Raw genomic sequence first — 24,679 nt, forward strand, 5'->3', positions numbered from 1 at the left:
AAAGTGAATAAGGATGTGTTATTTATTGCTACACATAACACAAGCACCAGAGGTCACCCAATGAATAATAGGCAGCAGGTTTAGAACAAACATAAGGAAGTACTTCTTTATACAACATACAGTCAACCTCTGGAACTTGTTCATGAGGATGTTGTGAAGGCCAAAAGTATGATTGGGTTCAAACAAGAATCAGATAAGTTCATGGAAGATAGACCCATCAATGGCTATTAGCCAAGATGGTCAGGGGCACAACCTCATGCTCTGGGTGTCCTTAAACCTCTGACTGCCAGAAGCTGGGACTGGATGACAGGAGTAAATCACTTGTTAATTGCCTTGTTCTATTCATTCCCTCTGAAGCATCTGGCCCAGACCACTGTCAGAAGGCAGGACACTGGGCTAGACAGACCATTGGTCTGACCCATCATGGCTAGTCTTATGTTCTGATGCATTTCAGAAGTGTACAATAATTCCTTATACTTCCAGTATGTTAACCATTCTGCAATCCTTCTGGATGAAAGGTGCTATAGTACAGAAAACACAAGATTTTCAACTATATCTCTGAATTTTCTTCTGTGGCTGGGTTTATGTTCTGTAAATTATATTTTAGTGTATTCTATCACAAAATAACATATGGTATGCTCACCACAAATAAAAACCAGTAATAGAATCTAATGGAACATCTCCACCTTTACAACTTTTCATGAATCTATCATAGCTAAACAAAAATTTTAAAATATTCTCTATCTTGGAGTTACCATCAAGTCATTAACAATAAATAACCCATGTAACTGGAATTAACACAATGGGCTATTTCTACTGGTTATAGTCTTTTACAACCAGAGACAAACATCAATACCAAGAACTACTTTGTAGTTTTTATGATACAGCATATATTCCAACCACTTATATAAACCATCACATAAATGCCCATATTTCCAAATCAAAATATAAATTTCAGACCTTAAACTGAGTTTATGCTACATTTGCAGATGCTGCTAAGCACTGCATATAACAATGACATCATTGTTTCTGGAGTTTCTAACATACATGAAAAGGGAAAAATCAGAAGCAGACTTTTAAAAGGAATTTATCAAACAAAATAAATGGCATAAACACAATATATGAAGCATTGGGGTGCTATAAAGATTTTATTGTTACTTGTTTGGGAAGAGCTACATAACTCACTGTGGCTCTGCAACTAGTGAGTAATGCAGTCATCTCAAAATCCAGCAGATTTATTGGTAATACTGTTCAGGCTAAGCTCTTGTCTCTCATTTTCTCCTTACTCCTTATAAATAGGACCCAGCTCTTTGCAAGATGTGACCTACATTTTATTTATTTACACTTTATATAAACTTGGTGGCTATTTTTGGTGGAGGAAAAGAACTAGTGACTCTTTGAAATTTAGTCATAACATAGTTAAATTAAATGATCAGTGGAAATGCATGAAAACATAGAGCATAGAAATAATTACAGAAAATAAAATATAATGAGGCATTTTCTGGTATCCGGGACTCTGCATCGAGAATAACCTATTCCTAGGTTGGGTACTTACATGATTCCCATCACATTAGTATCTAAGTGTCTTACAATCTTCAATGTATTTATCCACACAACACCCCTGTGAGGTAAGGAAATGCTTTCATCCTCATTTTACAGATGGGAAACTGAGGCACAGATACTAACTGACCTGCCTGAGGTCATCCAGGAAGTCTGTGGCACAGGACGTAATTAAACCTGGGTCTCCCAAGCGAACACCCTAACCACTAGACCCTCCTTCTTCTGGTATGGGAAGGAACTCCTCAAAGTTTTCAAGCAGTGTTTATTTTATTCACTTAGACCCTGTTTACGGTGTTTAAGCATTTGCCTAGCTATAAACACAATCCTACTTTAGTCACTGAAGATTATTTGCTTATTGAGGAGTTTCCTGCATCTTCCTCTTGAGCATGCAGTGCTGATCACTGTCATATACAGAATAATGCACTAGGTGGGCTGTGATTGATCCAGCATAGCAATTCCTATGTTCCCTGACCATCTTTTAACCATGCTGGGAACTATTATGTTGTACCTGGATTCCCTGCCAGGGTTAATTTTGAGCAGGAGTCTTTGCTGATAACTTTGCAAAAGCATTGTAATTATAAATGCTTTTCTGTCGATACCACATCCACTGACTTTGCTTTTAGGCCAACCACCTCTTCCCTTTTTTAAAAAATTACAGGGCTCACAAATGAAAACATCTCCCCTCCCCCCCCAATAAAGTTTATCACACATGCTTGCTCTTTCTTTCCCACCCACAGACATAAGCCTCACTGAGACATCAGAATAAAGTCTGCGGCACCCAGTTGTGTGACATCAGAACAAGAGGCGTACAGCGTCCCCTGGGGAAGGAGCAGATCTATTCGGAGAGCACTACTCTGTTTTCATGCAAATGCCCTTCGGTGCTAATAATTTTGCAGAGGTGCTGGGAGCCACTGAATCGAACTGTAATCCCTGTATATGATGGATCCACTTTAAGCCAGGGCACCCCCATTCCAGCAGCACCTGTGTAATTTTGTTTCAAAAAGGGTGGAGAAATATAGAAACTCAGCTGTGCCAAACCTCTCTCGTTGCAGGTGATATTCAAGGCTGCATGCAAAGGCTCTCCTTGGAGGGATGGTTGCATTGCAGAGTGTTTCCACGAGACCTTTACGGCCTCCCCCAAATTTCCCCTCCTGCCTTTGAAATCTCCCTTATTTCAATGGCCACAGCTTAGCAGCGCTACACCTTGGCAACCCGGTGGGGCGGGGGCAAAGGGGTCCGTCCTGCTGCTCCCTGAGGAGAACTGTAAAAGTCTGGGCGCCTGGAGAGCTCCACAAGCGGAGCCAGCGGCTGTGTGGGAAGTGGAAAGGGGGAGGGGGGAAAAAAGGCTGCGGGCGGGTGCTTGCAACCTGAGAGCTGAAAGGGCTGCGGGGCTTTACTGTCTCTCTCTCTCTGCCTCGCGCTGCTGCTGTCGGCGCGAGCCTGCCGCGGAGAGCGGAGCGGAGCCGGCGCTGTGCATGCTGGGCTCCGATCATGGTGGGCTCGCGCTAGAGGCAGGAAGGACTCGAGCCAGTCCCCCCGTCCCCGGCAGCCGCGCGCCTCCCGGCCCGCGAGTCCTGGGGAGAGAAGACACCGACCGGGGAGGGGGCTGCTACCCGCCGGGCGCTCGCTCTGCCCCGCACCGCACCGCAGCGCCCCGGGACCGCTCCCCGGAGGAGGAAGGGGGGGCTTGCCCCAGGTGCCAGCCGCTGTGGGGGGACGGGACCGGACCGTGCCCACCCCCGGGAGATGGTGACACATGAGGCGCGCTGGCAGGAGCATGGTTGAAAGGACCAGCAAGTTCTTGCTGATCGTGGCCGGCTCGGTGTGCTTCATGCTCATCCTGTACCAGTACGTGGGGCCGGGGCTGAGCCTGGGGGCGCCCAGCGGCCGCGCCCCGGCCGAGGAGCTGGACCTCTTCCCCACGCCGGACCCGCACTATGTCAAGAAGTACTACTTCCCCGTGCGGGCGCTGGAGCGGGCGCTCGCCTTCGACATGAAGGGCGAGGACGTGATCGTCTTCCTGCACATCCAGAAGACGGGCGGCACCACCTTCGGCCGCCACCTGGTGCAGAACGTGCGGCTCGAGGTGCCCTGCGACTGCCGGCCCGGGCAGAAGAAGTGCACCTGCTACCGGCCCAACCGCCGGGAGACCTGGCTCTTCTCGCGCTTCTCCACCGGCTGGAGCTGCGGGCTGCACGCCGACTGGACCGAGCTCACCAGTTGCGTGCCCGGCGTGCTGGACAAGAGGGAGAGCGCCGCGCTTAAAGCCCCCAGGTGAGCGGCACCCCTAGCCCAGCCCGAGGGCATGCCTTGCATCCCGACCACGGGAAACCGCCCCCCCCATGGTGAGCACTGCACCCCCAGCCCGGGAACTCTCCTCTGCACACTCACGGTGAACACTGTACTCCCCTCTGCACTCCCAGCCCAGCCTGTGGGCATGCCTTGCACCCCCACCACGGGAACCCCTGCACCCTCATGGTGTGCACTGCACTCATCTGCACCCCCAGCCCGGAAACTCTCCTCTGCACACTCACGGTGAACACTGTACTCCCCTGTACACTCCCTGCCCAGCCTGTAGGCATGCCTTGCATCCCCACCATGGGAACCCCTCGCTGTACTCTGTGCACCCCAGTCCTGCCTGTGGACATGCACTACACTCGCCTAGACCCCCCCAGCCCGGGAACTCCCCTCTGCACCTTCAGAGCATGCAGCTTATTTCCATCTGAATCCCTCGCTGCATGCCCAGCCTGCAGCATGCACTGCACCCCCAGCATGGGAATGCCCCCCCCCCACACACACTCATGGCATGCATTGCATCCCCCTTGGTATCTCTCTCTACACCCCCAGCCTGGGAACCCCCTTGGCTTGCACTGTACTCCTCTCTGCATCCCAGCCCACAGCATGCACTGCACTCCTTTGCACCTCCAGCACCCCGTCTTCATCTCCACAGCATGCACTGCACCCCCCTTGGCACCTCTCTCTTCATTTCCACTGCACTTCTCTGCACCCTGAGCCTGGGCACCTTCTCTGCACCCCCCTCTGCGTGCTCACTCAGGGGCACTGTACTCTGCACCACCAGCTACCTCCTTTGCACCTCCACAGTGTGCGTTTCACCCCCAGCCCAGGCTCCCCTTCTTCATGTGCTGCACCCCTCTCTCTACCCCCAGACCAGGCACCGTCTTTTGTACCCCCAGAGCATACACTTCACTTTTTTAGGCACCCCCAGCCCAGCCCATGGCATTCACTGCACTTCCGTATGCATATCTCCAGCCTACCCCACGGCATACGCTAGTCCTGTCTGCATCCTCTGCTCACCCTACTGCGTACATGCCCCTGTCCTCTGCACCCCAGCCTGGCCACCCACCTCTGCACCCCACATCATGCATGCACTCTCCTCTGCACCCTCAACCCAGACACCCCCTCTGCCACATCCATGGCATGCACTGCATCATCTCTCTGCACCCCCAGCTCAGACCACCTGCCCTCTGTACCCCCACAGCATGCATCCATCTGCACCCACAGCCCTCACCATGACATAAACTGCACCTGCCCTCTGCACCCCTAGCCCAGGCACCCCCTCTGCCCACATTATTACAGGTACAGCACCTCTTCTTTGCACTCTAGCTCACCCCATTGCATTCATTGAACCTCTTCTCTGCACCCCCACATCCCATCTTGTGCACCCTCCACTCCTCAGCCCAGCCTTATCCTTGCCCTTGTAGCCTATATAGCTACCCTACTCTGTGCATCCCTAATCCTCCTATACCCCAGCTAAACCCGTACACCCTCAATCGCAGGCAAGAGAGACGCAAGACCACCAATCCCCTGCACACTTAACCCCCCTTCCTGCATGTATGCGCACAATCACCCCCATATTCCACTTTGCATACCCCTATACAGCCCTACACCCACTCTATATCCCCTCTTCAGTTCCTATCCTTTTCCTTGCACAGTGAGTGGTGCTTCAAAAGCCTTAGCTGAAAACAGTACATTTCTCCTGCAAACCTCAACCTACATCCCCTTTATCTCTCTGTCTTCCACTTGGACAAGAGAGAGAGCATCACCGCAAAATCCCAGGCAAGACAACTCGCTCAAAATTTCATCCTTACACACGCCCGATCCGACCCCCAGCCCCTCTCACCCGGACACCAAATCCTATTGCATTCCTGTCCTCTTGTATCCTTCATTCCACTGCCCCAGTCTTAACTTGCTCTCAAGATAATAATTTATAATAATCTATGTAAATTTAAATTGGCTTGTTTAAAGGCATCTCCAATTGTTCTTATTCCTGCTTCCCTAATTTAACGTATTTTTATGTCTTTGAGTCTAAGAGGTCTGGTAGTTTTTTTAGCTGATCCCTATCATTGGAAATACCATGCGCAATCTCTTTAGTGAACGTAAATCACTGTTGTTGTTATTACTATCGCTTGTATGATTTTTTCCGTAAGTTTAATTCTCAGAGCTATGCAACATTTTATGCAATCATTTGTTAATGCCATGTTCTGTATATATGTCTTAATCCCTTTAGTGAACGGCAGCCTTAGAGCAAGTCTATGTTTTAGCATCGCTGTTCTTCTTTCTTCTGCATTTTAAACCATTTTAGTCGGTCTTGTCCTCGGAGGAGTATGCAGTTATTAGTGTATTCTTTATTGCCTCTGTTATGATTACTGCTCCTTTCAACGGATCTCAGTCAGTTTCAGTGTTAGTCATCCTAATACTATACTTGAGTCACTGTCATGCTGGCTGACCTGGGAACGGCAAACCAGGGCATGTAGGCAGAGGGATCGAGTCCTCTCAGGTTTTCCTTGTGATCTTTTATTTTTAAGGCACTTGTAAACATTTATAAACAAAATACCCTTCACCTGTCCTGTTGCTGATGTGGTTTAGTGAAGTGCTGAAATGAAAACTGCTCAAAGTTCAAATCTGGTAAAAACCTGGTCTGTGAACCCTGGCACCCAGTTAGCAAACTGGTAACCTACCATAAAGACAGATTTATGGATCGATCCAGACACCCATCTGCTCAGGAGCCTCTGTTGTACTTAAACCTACTCTACCTTAGTATTTAATCCTACTCTCCTTGCTTTTTCATACAGTTAATACAGAACAGCATAATGCTGTTGTAATGAAGCTCCAGATTGTGAACATTGTAGTAAGGGTCCTATTACATGGTTGCTCAGTTACCTTTAACCTTAAAGGCTTAATAATTAGTTCTTACTGAGGATGTTTCACTTTGGAGAATGGATTCTGTGGAAGAATCCTCAGTGTATTTTGTAGGCACTTCAGAAGCAGCTACTAAGTATTGCACCTTTTCAGTAATTTTTGAATGAGGTTGTTTTCTTTCTAGTATTTGTTTTTTAAGATTTAAGGCATTTGACGCTTTTTAAACTATCCTTATTCAAAATATATCGAAAAAATGATCTCGTCCCCCAGTGTATCCAGGAGTGGATTTATCATGAAACAAACCGTGTAGTGGCATGGGACCCCCAATGACAAGGGGCCTGCCAAAATGCAGGACAAATCTCACCTGACAACCTGCCCCGAGTCCCCGGCCTGCGGCAAAGCAGAGCTCAGGCAGGCAGGCTGCCTGCATGCTGTGGCTGGTGGCCCCACGCTGCTCCTGGAAGTGGCCGGGTGCTGGCATGTTTCTGTGCACCCCTGGTGGGGTGCGGGGAGGCGACTCTGTGCGCTGCTCCTGACCCGGGCAGTGCATGGAGACCTGATGCCCCTCTCCCCCCCAGGGGTGCGCAGAGATGTGCCAGCAGCAGGGCTAAGGTGGCTCCTTGTCTGCTATGCCTGCCTTCCTCCCTCCCTCCACGCCGTTCCTGGAAGCAGCCGGCATGTCCCTGCGGCCCCTGGGGAGGGGGTGTTTCTCCATGAGCTGCCCTCGCCATGAGTGCCGACTACACAGCTCCCATTGGCTGGGAACTGTGGACAATGGGAGCTCTGGGGGCAGTGCCTGCAGTCAGCGGTGTATGGAGACCCCTTGCGCCCCCTGTGTAGGAGCCGCTGCCAGAGGGGGGGATGTGCTGGTTGCTTTGGGAGCCACGCCACCCAAGGTAAATGCTGCTTCCCTCTCACACACAGCCCCCTGCTCCAGCCCAGAGCCCATACCCAGCACCCAAACTCCCTCTCAGAGCCCCGACCCCTGCACCCACTCCCACACCCCAACCTGATGCCCCAATCAAGGTACCTTACTTTATTTTCATTTACTTCCCATTACTTATAGGAGGAGGATGAAGGAAAAAAATAATGTTCTTTTTCTTGGCTGGGTCCTGAGGTGCCCCCCCCCCCCGAAAATAAAGCTGCGCACAGGGCCCCACTAACTCTAAATCCACCACTGAGTGTATCCTAATACTAGTTTTGCTCAGTGCTGTGGTCTCTTTGTTTCTGTTACCCCACAGATTAGGTTGGATTAGGACTTGATTTTCAGAAATGTTGGGGCTATGATGTGGAGGTTTAGGTAATCTGATTATAGTAATCTTGGTTTGTTTACACACACTGTGCTTGGTCTTTCATTAATTTTGAACCGGGGATGATTTTGGTACAATAAACAGCTACCAGTTGACTTTGTAATATTGTCCTAGCACAGTGCTCTATTGTAATGAAGTACAGTTCATTGTGTTCGTAAGGCATCTTCACAAAAAGATAACATTTCTCTGGCTTGTAATGAAATCAGGATTCATAAATGAGAGATGTTTGTTTAAAATCAGTGATGTAGTGAATTTCATTTGTTCAGATGAAATAGTATACCTTCTTGCATTATTTCCAGTACACTAGCAATCATATCACTTCATTTCTCTGCTCTGAATAATGTATCTTGGCCATCAAAACAGTAGCTTGTTTTTTATGCAACCTGTGCTTTCGAGAGAGGCTAGTGTTGAAATAGGATTTGACTACGAAATTCTCACTTGAACAAGCTCAAGACAGAACCATCTGGGTCTGCTTGAACGCAGTAAGACTTCAGAATTCTGAAGTTACTTTTATAGCTCTTCTGCAGTACCGACATGAAATTCACCTTTCAGAACTTTCAGTTCCTTCCTTTATATTCAGTATGTATAGTGACAGGGCCGGATTAATGTAGGGGCTTTAGGGGCTGCAGCCCGGGGCCTCAAGCTAAGAGGGGGCCCTGCAGGCTGGATGTGGCCCACTGCTTCTTTCCATCCGGCCCGCGGCAAATCTCCACGCTGCGGGCCAGACACCGATCCCCGAGCATCCCAACCCCCTGTCCCATCCCTGTCTCCACCCCAGAGCCCACCCCTCCAGCTGGGGCTGCACCCTCTCCTATACCCCAGTCCTAAGCCCACTCGAAACCCCTTGGGGACCCACAAAATCTAGGAGCCTCCAGGCCCACTGGAGAGTTAATCTGGGCCTTTACCGTGAAGTTTGACAACGTTGCTCTTTCCAGCTATTGCATCAGTGTTAGAAGACTGCAAAAGCGATGTTTGTTGCCCAAAACACAACAGCTATCATCTGATTAAAAATCTGTCTAACATTGTGCCTTCCAGTAGTCCTGGAAAGCTTGAAGGTCATTCAGAAATGCCCACATGTACAAATCATGAGCTAAAAGCTGTTAACTTTGAAAGGAATGCAGCTTTATCACTGCGTAGTGCCCTATTGCTCTACATTCCATAACCTAGGCATGGTACATAAATTTACAATGCACTTGGCTCTTTTTATTGTTCTGCTGCTCTGAGCTGGCCTTAACGATGGGGAGTGCTAGAATGTCCAAAGACTGCAAATTCCTGGGTTTTTGTTTTGTTTTTTTTTTTTTTTTTTTTTTTTGCATTGATATGGTAAATAAGAGACAGACATTTTTAGCTCCAGTGGGTCAGCGCACTTAAAGTTTATGCTGTTTTGTTGTCTTTGAGTGATTGTTTGCCATGCTTTGTATATAAAAGACACTTGTAAATGATTTTTGGGCAAGCATTTCTTGAAGTAAATGTTGTTTTGTTCACATGCAATAAAAGGAATAGATTGACGACTTCTGTGCTTGTTAAAAGAAAAGGAGTACTTGTGGCACCTTAGAGACTAACCAGTTTATTTGAGCATGAGCTTTCGTGAGCTACAGCTCACTTCATCGGATGCTTGTAACATTTGGAACTAAAGTGAGCTCCATTGTGAACCAAAAGTGTACATTATCTACAATCTTCCATTTGTCTCAAGTTAGGCATCTAAAATTGAGATGCCCAAAACCTTGAGTTGCTTTTTAAAATCTTCACACCATTATATTTTGCATCAACTCAGTTCTTTAGCCTAATTGCCACTATTAATAGAATGTGCAAAGTAAGCCAGTCTTACTTTGGCTTTCTCCACTCAGGACTTGATCTAAATCAGTAGTTTTCAACCTGTGGTCTGCGGACCGCTGGGGGTCTACAGACTCTGTGGAAGATTTCCAAAGGGGTTTGCACTTCCATTTGAAATTATTTTAGGGTCTGCAAATGGAAAAAAAAGGTTGAATACCATTGATCTAAAGCCCTTGAAGTGAATGGAAAGATTCTTGGATGAGCCGCTAATGCAGTGGTGCCCAAACTTTTTCTGTCACACCCCCCTTACCAGTAATGGAATCTGTCTGTGTCTTCCCCTCCCTCCATCCATTACTGCACAGTTGGCTCAGCAGAGGAGCTGGGGGGCAAAGGCGGAGCTGGCCTGGGGGTGGAGAGGGAATGATGGCAGAGCTGGGCTAGGGGCAGAGCAGGGGGTGGAGCTGCGCTTGGGCAGAGTGGAGCTGGGTGACATTCTGTCCCCACTCCTTTTGGGGGCTGACCTGCCCTCCTGCCCCCATGTGCCCCGCCAGATGTTCCTCTGTGCCCCCCTTGGGAGGCGTGTCTCACAGTTTTGGGGACCGCTGCCCTAATGGCACTGTGGTGTTTCACTCTGCCTGCTGCACCCATCACCCTCTGTGCCAAGGACTGTGAAGAGTTAGAAGTTCTCAAGACCTTCTTGTAGGGCACTTCACATATGAGCCTGTTGCCTCCCCTTTTTAATTGTGTTCTGTGGGAACAATAAGGACATAAATAAATTTAAGCTAAGGGAGATCCATTCCCTTATTCTCCCCACATCTCCTCACTGAAAACAATCTTTATAGCTATCCCTACTGGTTCATTCTTCTTTGTTTCAAAACAAGAGCATGTAAACTGGTTATTTTCCTGAAGATTCATTGTTCACATGGAGATGGTTTATAAGGCATGTAACAGCTTTAAATATCCGTTCGGCTCAAGCTTCTAGTTGCTTTAGGATAGGCTGCATATTTGGCAGAACACTGGAACTGTGTTGCTCTCCACCCCCATTTAATTTCTGTTTCAAGCACTGTGTAGATTGCTTCTTTTATTTTCTTTTTTTAATGAGCCTCCTCAAGAGGCTAACTTAATCTTGGCTTTGTGTATGCGTTTATATGCAAGTCTGTCACAGAAGTTCACCTGCTGAGCTTTTAATCTACATTTCACACTATGCTCAAGAAATTGACAGGAACTTTTTTTGTGATCACAAATACAAAAAAAGAAAACCCCTCCCCATCCTCATCTGGATTTGAATTCTTTACAAACAATAAAATACCATATATGAACATTAAAATGCAAAATCCCAGATGTCTGTTGTAGGTTTTCGGTAACACCCATAGTTAAGCAAATCCGTTTGCCTGGATTCTGGAGTCTCTCGGGCAAGCTGTTTACAGTGTTTGTTTTGTGCAGGTTTTTATTTTATTTTATTAAAAGAAACAATTCACAGAGCCCAGCCATATGGAGGGTTTTTGCCAGTTTGATTTTTCTGAAGTGTGAACTTTCGCAGTTTCATATTGGATGTGTGTATGCAGAGAGCTAGGGGCATTGTTCACAAGTCAGCTACACCAGTGTGGCTCTGGAATAATTCTGCTGAAAGCAGTTGAATGGTAACAGGGTAAAACTATTGAAAGTGAGAGGAGAGAAAGGCCTTTGGAATGTGGGAAACTGAATTCCTTTGCCGCCCAGGTGTGTTACAGCCAGTTGGCCAGATATGGAACCCCCTACATGTTGCATCCAGTTGCCCTGATTTCTACAGCCAAGAGTAGGGTGACCACATGTCATGTTTTGGCAGGGACAGTCCCCTTTTTCAGCCCTGTCCCAGCCATCCTGACTTTTTGGCAAAAGTGGGCATTTGTCCCGTTTGCTCTTGCCGACTTGATCAGTTGATCAGCAAACTTTTGTCAGAAAAGTGGGGTGTGGAGGAATGTGCAGGGGGGGTGAGCGGAGATGGTAGCCCTGCACAGGGGGGGAAATAGGGTTGGTGGGGGAGGCAGCGTTCCAGCATGTGGGGGATGGCACAGGGTTCCAGCAACCGGGCAACAGTCTTGCATGTGGTGGTGGGGCTTGGGCAAGTGACTGGGGATGTCCCATTTTCCCTTTGGGAAATATGGTCACCCTAGCCAAGACAGATGGATCTTAAATGGTCCGTTCTCCACAGCTGAGACTGTTTTAGCTTGGTGGATTGTAAATCATTGAATTAGGTTAGTCATTGAGGTCAAGGTTTTGGCTAATTAAAAAAACAAAAACAAAACTGCTGTCCGAGAATTAAGGTGTTCTGTTCACCTGAGTCACCTAGGGCCCTTCTAATGTCATATATCAGGTTTAATTACTATTGGAATGTCTGTCCTTTGCTGGCAAAGTGGGAAAGATGACTCCTTAGGTTTGTCCCTGCTTTAGTGTCCACTTGGGTTCATCTGATTTTGAAACACTGCATTGCTTTAGTCATTTTAATTATACTTGTGTAAGAAAAATGATTTTTCCCCCCCATTACATGTCCACAGGTCGTCTTTGTTAGTTTATCCTCGCTTTGATTCTGCCCCTCACCCTTTCAGAGCCAGCAAGGGGTACAATCTGTAGACATGTGATATTAGAAATAAGACGCCGGGCAATCACAAATCTTTTAACATGAAAAAGAGGACATTTCAGAGCTAAAGACTTTTGCTAAAAGATTTTAAAATTTGAATCTTGTTGACTGCTCAGTGGTGTGTATTACATGTTGAAAAGTAATGCAAATGTAAAGAGACAGACTCCTTTAAAAATGTAATTGTTCCTGTATAGTGGACCCTATGTTACTTATAATTGTCACACCACAAGTGCATGCAAAATTTCCAAAACTAATCACTTTCATTCCACAGAGAGCCCTAGGTAGGACATCCTGGTCTACAGAGTGTAATGTCATATTGGAATGTCCCTGACTGGGAGTGGGTAGACCTAAGGAAAGTGGAGTGACAAATCCTGCAATATATATTACCACTGAAAATGATGCACGCATACCTGTTGCAAGCTAGCGCGGCCCTGATCAATACTAGCTTCGGATCTGTCTATGCACGCTTGTGGGGGGATCTGTGACTAAGAAGCTTTGCAGTGGCTTTATGTTAACCTTTAATAAACAAAGTGCATGCGCCCAAAGTGACTAAGGCCTGATAAAGCAGCTGCGCACTTACCTGGCATGACCGAGCAGGGCATGTTTGCTGTGTATCCCGAGGAGTCTCTTCCTGAAGGGGAGGAATGAAGGATTTTTGTTTCATTGGTCATTACCTTCGTTCTTCTCTTTAGGAAAGCACTGCGGGAGGAATCTCCCCTTGTAATCTAGAGGTTCCTGTGACTCTCTTTTTGAGCAATCCAATCACCCCCACCCCAAACTAAGGAGAGACTGGACACCTTTTCCTGTGAAACTTCCACTGACTTGCAGGAGTGGGCTCTTAATGAACTTGCAGGCTCTGTACAAGTGCACTGGAGACAGCTTAAAGCCTTTGCTGGTACACATACATCGTAATGCAGGATTTCTGCGATTTGCTCTGGAAGGATGTTTGTAGCCGAACAAAGCTGAGTGGAGACCCAGTCTTCTAAAAGTACATAGTTTTGTGTTGTGTCTGCGAGTGTGACTTATTGCTTTGATCACTTCGCTTTCTGTGATATCCCCATCTGCTGACCACTTGCCCTATCTGAACCTTGTTTATGGCTGCTGCCGCACATGGTCATGGATGATTGCTTGTTAATCTGTTTCTAATACATTTGTTCACAACTGTGACTAGGCTTGTGATATTAGAGAGACAAGGTGGGGGAGGTAATGTCTTTTATTGGACCAACTTCTGTTGGTGAGAGAGACAACCTTTTGAGCTTACACAGAGGTTTGAGATAGATGTTAGTCAATAGTTGTGTGGTTGTGGTATGACAGCTGTTTTGGCCTGGAAGCAGTTTGACTGTACAGCTGTGGTTTGATGAATAAACAAGAAATAGCTGGTTCAAGTTCGGGTAGGCTTATATGATTGGTTTAGTGCAGTGGTTTTCAAACTTTTTTTCTGGCGACCCAGTTGAAGAAAATTGTTGATGCCCATGACCCAACGGGAGCTGGGGATGAGGGGTTTGGCGTGTGTGAGGGGCTCAGGGCTGGGACAGAGGGTTGGGGAGGGGCCGGTGATGAGGGATTCGGGGTGCAGAAGGGGGCTCAGTGCTGGGGCGGGCTCAGTGCTCTGGACTGGGGGTGCAGGTCGGGTTGTGGGAGGCGGTCAGGGCTCTGGACTGGGGGTGCAGGCTCTGGGGTGGAGCTGGGGATGGGGTTCAGGAGCGGGTTTCTGGCCAGTGGGAGTGCGGAGCCGGTGCTCGGGGTGGGGGCAGTGTGCAGAGCCCCGTGGCTCCATGCCAAGGAGCCGGACCTGCTGCTGGCTGCTTCCAGGGCACAATGCCATGTCAGAGCAGGTAGGGACTAGTTTGGCTTAGCCAGGCATCACCGTCCAAAGGACTTTTAACAGCCCGGCTGGCAGTGCTGACCAGAGCTGCCACGACCCAGTGCCTTAAATTCTGCGACCTGGTACTGGGTTGCAACCTGCAGTTTGAAAACCACTGGTTTGCTGTGTCCTATCCATTGTGTTTGGTGTGTTTGCCTGCCTGCTACCCATTTTGCTATTGGATTACCTTTAATGGGGACTATGGTGCTTGTGGAGTGGCATCATAACGCCGTTGGCTTCAGTCACTTGCAGAATCAGGACTGTTGTTTGTCTCTTCTTCCATTTTCCCATGGGCGGTTACTTGTTTCAAAGTACTAATAATGTTATCATATGCATGGCAAAAATTGTAGTTGAATGGTCTAGGAGTAAACAGAATCTCTATAGGGTGTGTGTGGTTACTTCAAAAAGCCAAATGGCATATTCCTCTTGCCCCAAACTTTGCGTTTCCATAAAGTTGAGCCCTGGTTGCATTTAAGTTCCTTAGAAATATTAGGATTGGGGGAGGGGGACTTTCCTTGGTTAATTTAGAATTGTTCTTCATGGAGCAAGGCTACTTGTCATGTTCTCCACTGTTAATAGTCGCAGTGGGTATAGCTGTTGAGTCAGGATTCTTTAGTGGAATTTTGCTTGGGGTTGGGATGGAAGGAAATGATACTGATGTTTCTGATTCCATAGAAAAGTGGGGGAAGGGGGATACAGAAGTGAAGGAATCCATTGCAGATCCTGTTGGCTCTGAGACCATGGCTGTCTGTATCGGCTTTTTTGTTTTGTTTTCCTTCATTCCTAATGGACTTAGAACTATTGATTGATCAGTGGGCTTTCTGATTAGTGCAGTTCTAAGGTGACACAGACCCTGTAATTGCATTTTCATTGCTTTTTGTACATTTCTACCCTCCTGCTATCCCCTCAGTACAGAAATTGGATTCTATACAGAGTGCTCTCTATCCCTGTGCATAATCCTTAGGGAATTATTGCCATCAAGAGACCAGGACCTTAATCAGTCTATTCTGCAGCACTTCAGGTTTCAGGTGTGAATTGATGCTGCACTTGGTCTGGTTATGATATCGCCAAAGGAGGGAGCACTCAGCAGCTCCTAGTCCTTGTCGTTTGTCTCCTAACAATCTAGTCTCTGCTGAAAAATAAACAACCTATGTTAAGAAATGGTGGTGCACACTAAACATGGATTTTAAAAAATCCACCCTTACTGGGGTTTGGTTGTGATTATTTGTATTATATGCTGCACATAAGGGCATTATTTAAGGGGTAGGGCCTGAGGTTGTGTTCTGTATGCTGTCCTGCTGCTGGGAACTTCTGATTAGAGGTGTGAGACAGGCAGCCTTTCTAGCCCTTACCCTAAAAAGAGGTTAGAGGGCTTCTGTCTCACACCTCTAGCCCTAAGGTGAAATCATTGATCATAGCAATTGTGTAGTGCTTTCACTATACACAAGGCACCACAAAGGTTGGTGAGCATTATCCTATAGAGGGGTCAGACAGCTGCTGGTGTTAATCTGAAATAAGTCTTGAGTGGGAACCTCTAACCTAAATCTCAAGATTATATTTTTCATATATATTCCCTACCTGCACACCCATTCTGTTGCCTCCAGAATCAGCTGATGTGCCTTAAGATGATTTCTTAAATGCATCTGAACATATTTTTCCTGCTGCTTTGTCCTCTACCCTTGGTTAATGATAAACCTGTCATAATACTCGTCTACCTTTTTATAGAGGAAATATTTGGCAATTTCCTGCCATTTTAAACAAGAACTTGGTGATTTGCAATTAACTTTTTTGTGGTCTGATGCTACATTTTGTTGCATAACTCTTCTCCAGCTTATTAACTGGAAAGTCTTTGATTACACTTCATCGCAGAGTACAGCATTAGCATTTCTTTTGCTGCACTGTGACTTATTAAAAAACCCTGTCATATTTTGGGTTAGATTTTACTAGGACTTTTTGGGCCTTGTTTGTGGTTTTGTTTTTATAGTCTTTTCAGGAAAATTAGTAATGCTAATCTTGAAGTATTAACTAAAACTTCTAAACTCTTCTGCCAATAAAATACAGTATGGTCTCCGTTTTCAAAAGTGACTAGTGATCTTTGGATGCCTAACTTGAGACCCCTTTTGAGGGCCTGACTTTCAGAAAGTGCTGAACACCCTCCCTTTTGGAAATTGACTTTATCTCAAGTTAGGCACTCAAAATCATTAATTACTCTTGTTAATTTAAGGCTTATAGCTCTAACATTATTAGGAGTAAACAGGTATAAGACAGGTGACTCCAGTAAAATCCTCAAAAAGATTTGTTGCAAGTTTCCTTGTAAAACCTGCAAGATTCTTTTTTTAAGTCTGTGTTCCATTGTGTCTGTTCTCGTTTTCTCTCTCTCTCTCTCATTCGTTCTCTCTCTCTCGAGTCATTTTTGTGTTTTTCTCCTCAGGCCTCTTGGGAGGTGGGGGTAGGTGGACCCAAACAAATACTATAAAAGTTGAATTGACTTTTTTTATGTTTAAACTAGAAGCTCTTGCTGTGTGACCCTCTCACCTTCAGTAAAGATTTCAGTTAGGGTAACAACAACCCTGTACTGCAAGTATTCGAAAAAAAATCAATGCTCCCTAGGACAGACGACAGCAGTAGCTTGCTGACTCATCAGTTCACTGAGATCCTTTGCTTTACTTGTGGAGACGCTGGAAGAATTAGGAGCACAAGGATCATAAACTGTAATCATAACGGGTAAACCATCTCTCCTGTTAACATGCTTTAAACTGGAAAAGACGGGATTACTCTTGTGCTACTTTTTTTCATCTCCCTTAACTAGGTCTCTCCAAAGCAAAGAGACAGATGTAATTCATGTTGTTGCACAAGAGGCAAAAATGAATAGATTTATGCTGTCTACTTTGGCTTAATCAAGTACAGTAGAGTCTACTTAAATGAAAATCTATGTAAAGGAAAATACTCCACACTCAAGGCCCCATACCAAAGCACATACACAAATGCAGAGAAGCCCTTTCAGAGCAGATGGCCTTTGTGTAGGTCTTTGAAACCTCTCCTTTCTCACTCCATCCAAACAGTAATGACTCTACTACACTGAGCGCACATCACTGGGCATGTGGTTGACTTTAGGATATTTAGGGTGGTGTCAGCTAGTTCTTTGCAGTATCCCCAAAATGAGCTACCTCAGGCTTGCCTACACTGAAGATTTGCCCCAATTTCATTGGAGTTCGTACCGATTTCAGCCAGTTACGACCAGCTACTAGTATAGGTTTAAAAATGTACTTTTTTTCCTACTGTAGGCATGGCCTAAGGCAGTTTCTGCACTAAGCTTTTTTGCCACAAAATCCAGACTCTTGCTACCACCAGTTCAACCCCACCAGTGGCAGCAATGGTGGAGCACTAGTACAAGTGGTGGTTGCAACAGAGGTGGGACGAGGAGCTGCTGGAGGTTAAACAATCATGTTGTCTGACTGGCTCAGAGTCGATGTATCTGGTGGGGCAATTACAATGCCAGCAGCACCGTGGCTATAACAGGGCTCTTGCCGAACTAGTGTTGCTGAATCAGCGGTAGGGATGGTAATACCCTCTCTGATCCAGATTTCACCCCTGGCACTCTGTGGAGACCGTTCTCACCAAAGCATCTAAAGATTCATTCCTGGCCATACCTCTGAATTAGTCCTCCATCCTCCTCATCCTCCAAGCTGTCAGCTGCATTTGATACTGGGGACCATGCTTTCCTTCTTCTTACCTTGTCCATCCTTGGCTTTTGTGACTCAGCCCTCTTCTGGTTTTCTTCCTGCCTTTCCAACTGCTCCTTCAGCATGTTCATCCCCCCACCCATCTTTCTGGGGGGGTGGGGTTCCCCTCAGGGCTCTGTCTGTGGTTCCCTTTTCTTCTCCCTCTGCACTTTGTCTCTGGGTAATCATCTCTGTAAATACAAATTCAACAACCATACCTATGCTGGCAAATCACAGATCTACCTCTCTTCTTCAGATCTGTCTCCTTCAGTCCAAACTAAAATCTCAGCCTATCACTCTGACGTCTCCTCATGGTTGTCCAGCCATCAGTTGTAGCTCAACATGGCCAAAACAAAGCTCCTAATGTTTCCCCTCAAACCTCTTCCCCCACCTCCTTCTCAATCACTGTGGACAACACCAGCATCCTGCCTGTCACTTGGGTCCATAACCTGGACATTACCTTCCTTCAATGCTGAGTTCTTTCTAGGGTCTTACATCCAGGCTGTGTCTAAGTCTTGCCAGTTCTTTCTGCATAACATCTCTATGAGCTTCCTGCGACCTTGTCTTTCCTTTCCATCCACAGAGCTAAAACTCTTGTCCGGGCTTTCATTCTCTTGTGTCTCAGTTACTGCAATATCCTCTTCTCTGGCCTTGACAAATGCAGTCTTGCTCTTCTCATGTCCGTGCAGAATGCTGCTGCAAAGATAGTTTTTCTTAGCTTATTGTTTTGACCACATCACCCTCTCTTTGCATTCTTCCACTGGCTCCCATTCTCTGTTGCATTAAACAATAAGCAACTAGTCTTCAATTTCAAGGTCCTTCATGACCAAACCTAACCCTGCCTATCTCTCATAAATTATTAAGGTATCGACTTCCACCTCTGGTCTGCCAACAAGGCCAACTTCCATCACCCACTGATTTGAAAATTTGACAAGCACCGACATACTTTGTCCCAGGCTTCTACTTATGTATGGGAGAAGCTTCCCTTAAACATCTGCAAAGCTACTTCGTTGTCCTTCATCTCCCTCCTTAAAACTTGTCTTTGCTGTGATGCCTAAAAAACTATCTGACGACGGTTAGGCTGCTGGTGCACTGAGATCTCTGCCTATCATGTTGACCAGTAGTGTCTCGTTGTTTCCTTATCCTCTCACATCTGTATCCATCTGGGTCTCTTGTCCTGTACTTAGCTTGTAAGTGCCTTAGGGCAGGGATCCTCTTTTTATCCTGCTCCATGATTAGGGCTCTTGTGTAATAAAAATGATTGATAGTAATGGTGGAAATGTTTGGCAAAAAAGCTTAATATAGGTAAAATAAGTAACTTGACTCAGCCTTCAGAAAGAGTCAGTGTCAGAGCTGGGATTGGAATACAGAAATCCTACTCTCTGCCCAATGCTTAGTCCAATAGAGTAGGCTACCTCTTCTGTTTGCTGACCTGCCTGCCTCCAACTCCTCATTGCAATGGTCTGGGCCAGATTCAAACTAGTCACCTAGAGGTGAAAATTTCTACAACTCATTACGGGTACTAAGCACCTGAACTGATCAGCCCCCCTCTAGGGGCTTGTGCAACAAATGCGTGTTTGAGAGAGTTCATGGGAAATATTGTACCACAAGATTCTGCAATGAGCCGTGTTGGACTGTAAATCCTTTATCCCTTCTCAAGGAAGTCAGGTGCCTTGTTAATCTGGGCAACAAACAGCCAGAAGCAATTTGTGATTTGTCCTCTTAGCCAAGTGAGAGGCGAACCAGGTGATTACCTCTCTCTCCCCACCTCTTTTGTCCATTCAGTTTTCATGTGAATCGTTTCTAAAAACTGCCAGACAAGCAGCCTGGGGGGGAGGGTGTGTGTGTCTGACGTGCTATAGGTAACTAAACAAGGGGTATAATGGGAAGACAGCAGTGCCAACTTTCCCCACCCTGACTCCGTGTAGGGTTGGTCTTGGAAGGGGTCACCTTATCCCAGTATTGTCAACCCAAAGTGATCAAAAGTCATGAGGTCAGAACCCATGGCAGTTAAAAAATAAAAACAACCCCAGATCTATTTAGTTGGCATCTGTGTTTTAAGCTTTTGGGGTGCATGTTTTCAAGATTTGCTCCACTATCATGAGGGCTAGAATCTTTTTTCCCCTTTTAAATGAAAGCTGATTTTTCTCATGTAATCACCCAACCCAGGAGCTGGGGTTTTAAGAAGCCCACCAAACATGGTGAGACTCGTGATTTTAAAAAAAATAAAACCATGTGTTGTAATCCACTTGGTGCTGGCTGTGGGGATGGAGTTTTGTGTGTGGTAGGTAGCTCTTCACCTGAGACAGTCAAACTAATAACTGTTGGGCTTTTAAAAACAAAATCTACAATGGATTTCTAGTCATGGGCTAAACCTAGCTTGTGATCCTGTGTCATAACATGTGGTGTAGCCTTCATCGTAAAGGGAAAGGCAGGAGGAATTTTAATATGAAGCCGGGACAGAGCTTAACTGCTGTTTGTTATAAGTAGAGCTTTTGAAAATGGGGACAGGAAAGGAGTGATTTGATCCGTCTGTCATTTGGAGGACAGCGCATATGTGCGCACGTACATGCATCTCGGATTGGGTTATAAACACTATCGTTAGCTTTTTGCCAAGTTGCTGAAAGAGAATGTGAGTACCAACTTCCCGGGGAGCCTGCTTCTCTACCTATCTCCTTAACAATCACTTAAGCTAATAATGAAGGCTTGCATAAGTGTAAGTTTCTGTCGTCTTCTTAGGGGAAAAAGAAGTATTTTGAATGTGTTAGCTAATACATGTTGTAATCCTGTTCATAAGGCAAGTTATGGCTTTAACACGTTAACCAGTTGAGATAAGTTAGCTCCCTTGACCCGTTAACCCGTGTTAAAACCATACACTAGGCTTTTGACACCTGCTCACATGTATTTTAACATGTTAGTCTACACCTTTTTTCCTATGTAGACATGGCCTGAGTTTCTTATCCTGAACATAGCAAGACTTGAGCTTTTCACAGTTTCCTTTCCTTGGGAGTTCTGTAGCTCAGGATTTGCCTTTGAGGCCTTGCCTATTTGCTATTTAAAGGTTGGTATTACAGAAGGGGTGGGCAAACTTTTTGGGCCAAGGGCCACATCTGGGTATGGAAATTGTATGGCGGGCCGTGAATGCTCACGAAATTGGGGTGGGGGTGAGGACTCTGTCTGGGGGTGTGGGCTCTGGGGTGGGGCTAGAAATTAGGAGTTCAGGGTGCAGTAGGGGGCTCCAGGCTGGGGCAGAGGGTTGGAGTGTGGGATGGCGGTGGTTTGAGGGCTCTAGCTGGAGATGCGGGCTCTGGGGTTGAGGGATTTGGGGTGTAGGAGGGTGCTCCAGGCTGGGACCTAGGGGTTTGGAGGGCAGGAGGGGGATCAGGGCTGGGTCAGGGTGGTTGGGGCATGGGGGGGGGGCGAGGGCTCTGGCTGGGGGTGCAGGCTCTGGGGTGGGGCCAATAATGAGGAGTTCAGGGTGCGGGAGGGTGCTCTGGGCTGGGATTGAGGGATTTGGAGGGTGGGAGTGGAATGAGGGCTGTGGCAGGGAGTTGGGGCTCAGGGGTGCTGGCTGCGGGCGGCGCTTACCTCAAGCAGCTCCTGGAAGCAGCAGCATGTCCCCCCTCCAGGTCCTATGCGGAGGCACGGCCTGGTGGCTCTCCGTGCTGCCCCGTCCACAGGTGCTGCCCCTACAGCTCCCATTGCCCACGGTTCCTAGCCAATGGGAGCTGCGAGGGCGGCACTTGGGGCGGGGGCAGCGTGCGGAGCCCCCTGGCTGCTCCTAAACGTAAGAGCCAGAGCGGGGACATGCTGCTGCTTCCAGGAGCTGTGTGGAGCAGCCGTCGATCCTGCTCCCCGACTGGAGAGCAGGAGGGGGCAGCAAGCCCCAGGCTCCACTCCCCAGCAGGAACTCAAGGGCCGGATGGGGCTCGCGGGCCATACTTTGCCCACCCCTGTGTTACAGTGTAACACATTGGAACTAACATGTTTGAAAAGTCTTTAGTATGGACTAGGTAGTTTACTGTTTAGACTTTAACTTGACCAGCTTAACATGTGTCAAAGGCAGGGTGTCTTATCTGCATTTGACTTCTAAAATGTGTTAGCTAACATGCGAACAACATACTTCTGAATCCGAGTTTACGCAGAATGAGCCGAAGGTGTAAACCACAAATGCTTTAACGTTGCTAGTGAAGACATGCCCTATATCTACACTTGAAATGATACAGCGGCACAGTTGCACCACTGTAATAGCGTAGACACTGCCCTTGCTGTAGTTAATATATATCCCTGAGAAGAGGTAGCTAAGTCGACTGAAGAATTCTTCTGGCAGCCTAGTGCTGTCTGCACTGGGGATGAGGTCAGTGTAGTTAAGCTGATGAAAATTTTCAGCACAGACCCGTCCTGGTGATGCTGGCTTTGAGTATTGTGGCAGGGTCAGCTTCTACAGCTCCCTTCTGGACAGCTCTCTCATAGAGTGCTGACCCTCTGGACTTTGTCCATGGAAGCCCAGTTCCTACCCATGCCACTGACCTGGAGTCAGAGGGACTGTCAAACCTGTGCTAAATAGCTGGATGTTAAATGGCAGCTGCTGGCAGGATAAGGGCCTCTGGGGAGGAAGAGCAGCTGTCCTGCATGAGTCTCTGAGGTCTGGTGTGTAAAGCAACCCTGTCTATGCCTGGCAGGTCTCACAGCTCAGCATAAATATTCCACCTCTCTCTCTGACCAAGAGTACATGGTTCAGTGCACCTCTCCCTGTTTCTATCCCATGACCTTCTATAGAGCCCAACCAGCATGTGCGTAGAATATCTATGGATTTCTGGGGTTGCAGAAGTTCGATTGCTGCCCTCATTGGCTACATGAGAGAGGTGCACAGAAAATCCTGTTAACCAGTGGTCTGTTCTGACTTGCTCATGCAGGTTCCTAGGGTGCTGTATTTGAGTGTGGTGAGGCAGGGTTCAGGTTATTTGCACAGCCAGCTCTTGTGTTCCTAAAACAATGCCAGGTAATATGTGAGTGGGTGCTTGTTTAGTGCAAATTTTATAAGCTGTCTGAACTGCCGTTCTGTGGAGTGCAGGGACTGCTTCGGGCCTTGGGGCACACACAGCACACCCCAAAGAGAGGGAGCAGGAGGAGCCTCAGTCTCCTATGTACCAGGCAGCATGGACTTTGAATGGCACAGCCACTCTCTTGTGTGGCTGGAAGGTGTGGAGAGGGGCAGAGCTACAGCCCTGCTTCATTTCCCCCCCCCCTTTTCAATGCACCAAGGGAAGGTGTCATGCACCCCAAGAGTGCAGGCAGTACAGATGTGACAGGCCTGTGCATCAGCTGTGCAAAGCCTCTTGTGTGCATCCCACCTGAGGGCTTCTTGCAGTCTAACCTTAAATAATATGAGTAGAATTCTCTTTGATTGCATCATCTGTAAGATGTATTGTCTCAGAGCTCCTGCAGATGTGTTGCCTGCACAGTCGGGACAAAACTTTTCTGACTCTATTGACAGTGTGTGAGCCACAGATTTCAAAGCAGATACTTAGTGCACATGTGTGTGCGCTGTATGTCATGTGTGTATACAGTCTGCCATATATTTTTCATATAATAAGCCTCATGCCACTGTGATGTAGGATAGGTTTCAGAGTAGCAGCCATGTTAGTCTGTATTCACAAACAGAAAAGGAGTACTTGTGGTACCTTAGAGACTGACAAATTTATTTGAGCATAAGCTTTTGTGAGCTACAGCTCCCAGTCCAGTGCTCCATCTGCTAGATTATGCTTCATCCCCAAACTAATTTGGGTGGTAAGGGGGAGGGCAGGACAGTACCTGAGGGAGCAACAAGGTGTCCTGTATTGCCTCTGGCTCTGTCATGTGGGTGAGCGTTGAATGGGCCCCCTAGTGAGGGGACTGGGAGAAGAATCAATCTGATACTATAAATACTTTTCCCAAATCAGTTTTCCAAGTATCCTCAAACAAATGTGGAATTAAATCCCTTGCTGCAAGCTGCTGTCCACTGTGACACCATTTCTGTTGGGAAATGATCTCCCCACACTCCCCCTGCCCCGGCTTTCCAGTGTGAGTGTTTCCTGATAGGAGTCATTCTCCTTATTGTCCTCTTGCTGCTGGTACAGGAGGGGTTGACACTTGAGGTGTAGTTGGGCAGTAATGACATCATAAATCACAATAGAAAAGAATACAGCTGTAATTTATAAAACTCTAGCACCTTTCTGAATGATGAATAGTTCCTCCCTTCTACTGCAGAATGCTGTGTTTTGGATAGTAGTTGGCTGTGAAGAAAGAGTGTCTGTTGTCAGTGTAACGCTTCAACAGAAACCTTTATAGACTTTGAAGGATGGAATCCTTAAACGTTACGGAGTTGTAAGTGAGACGCTTGCTCCTCCAAACATTTCAGGCAGCTTGGATCTCCTCACCCTCCTTGAGTGTTTCCTGGCTCTGTAGACTATTAGGGATTGTCGTGAGAGGTCTCTCTTTTGGCTGAGTGTCTGGGTAGTCCTAAATCTGCAAGTGAGTGCTGATGGAAGCAGGGGGAAAAGGGGCTACTGGGCTGTGCGTATTGATTTTGGGATTTGGTGGACTATTGCCTACCCAGTGCTGACAGTAACAGGACCAGAGAGAGCCTCTTTTCTGTGGAAGTCAGTGGAGCTACTCAGGTACTGAGCTATTC

At 47.0% G+C, this 24,679-nt stretch overlaps 1 protein-coding gene across 2 annotated transcripts in view; it reads left to right on the forward strand.

Moving 5' to 3' along the window:
* The first annotated feature begins 2,939 nt into the window (after window positions 1-2,939).
* Window positions 2,940-24,679, forward strand: part of HS6ST1 (heparan sulfate 6-O-sulfotransferase 1) — a 261,131-nt gene continuing 239,391 nt past the window's right edge. Inside the window, exon 1 of one of the 2 annotated variants that reach the window (XM_074964012.1) lies at window positions 2,940-3,834. In XM_074964012.1, the coding sequence (XP_074820113.1) occupies window positions 3,317-3,834 (518 nt within the window). In that variant the 5' untranslated portion in view covers window positions 2,940-3,316. The remainder of the gene's footprint in view (window positions 3,835-24,679) is intronic. The other variant, XM_074964013.1, reaches the window with a different exon arrangement.

The sequence above is a fragment of the Natator depressus genome, chromosome 9 (assembly GCF_965152275.1).
Source record: "Natator depressus isolate rNatDep1 chromosome 9, rNatDep2.hap1, whole genome shotgun sequence".
Lineage (NCBI taxonomy): Eukaryota > Metazoa > Chordata > Testudines > Cheloniidae > Natator > Natator depressus.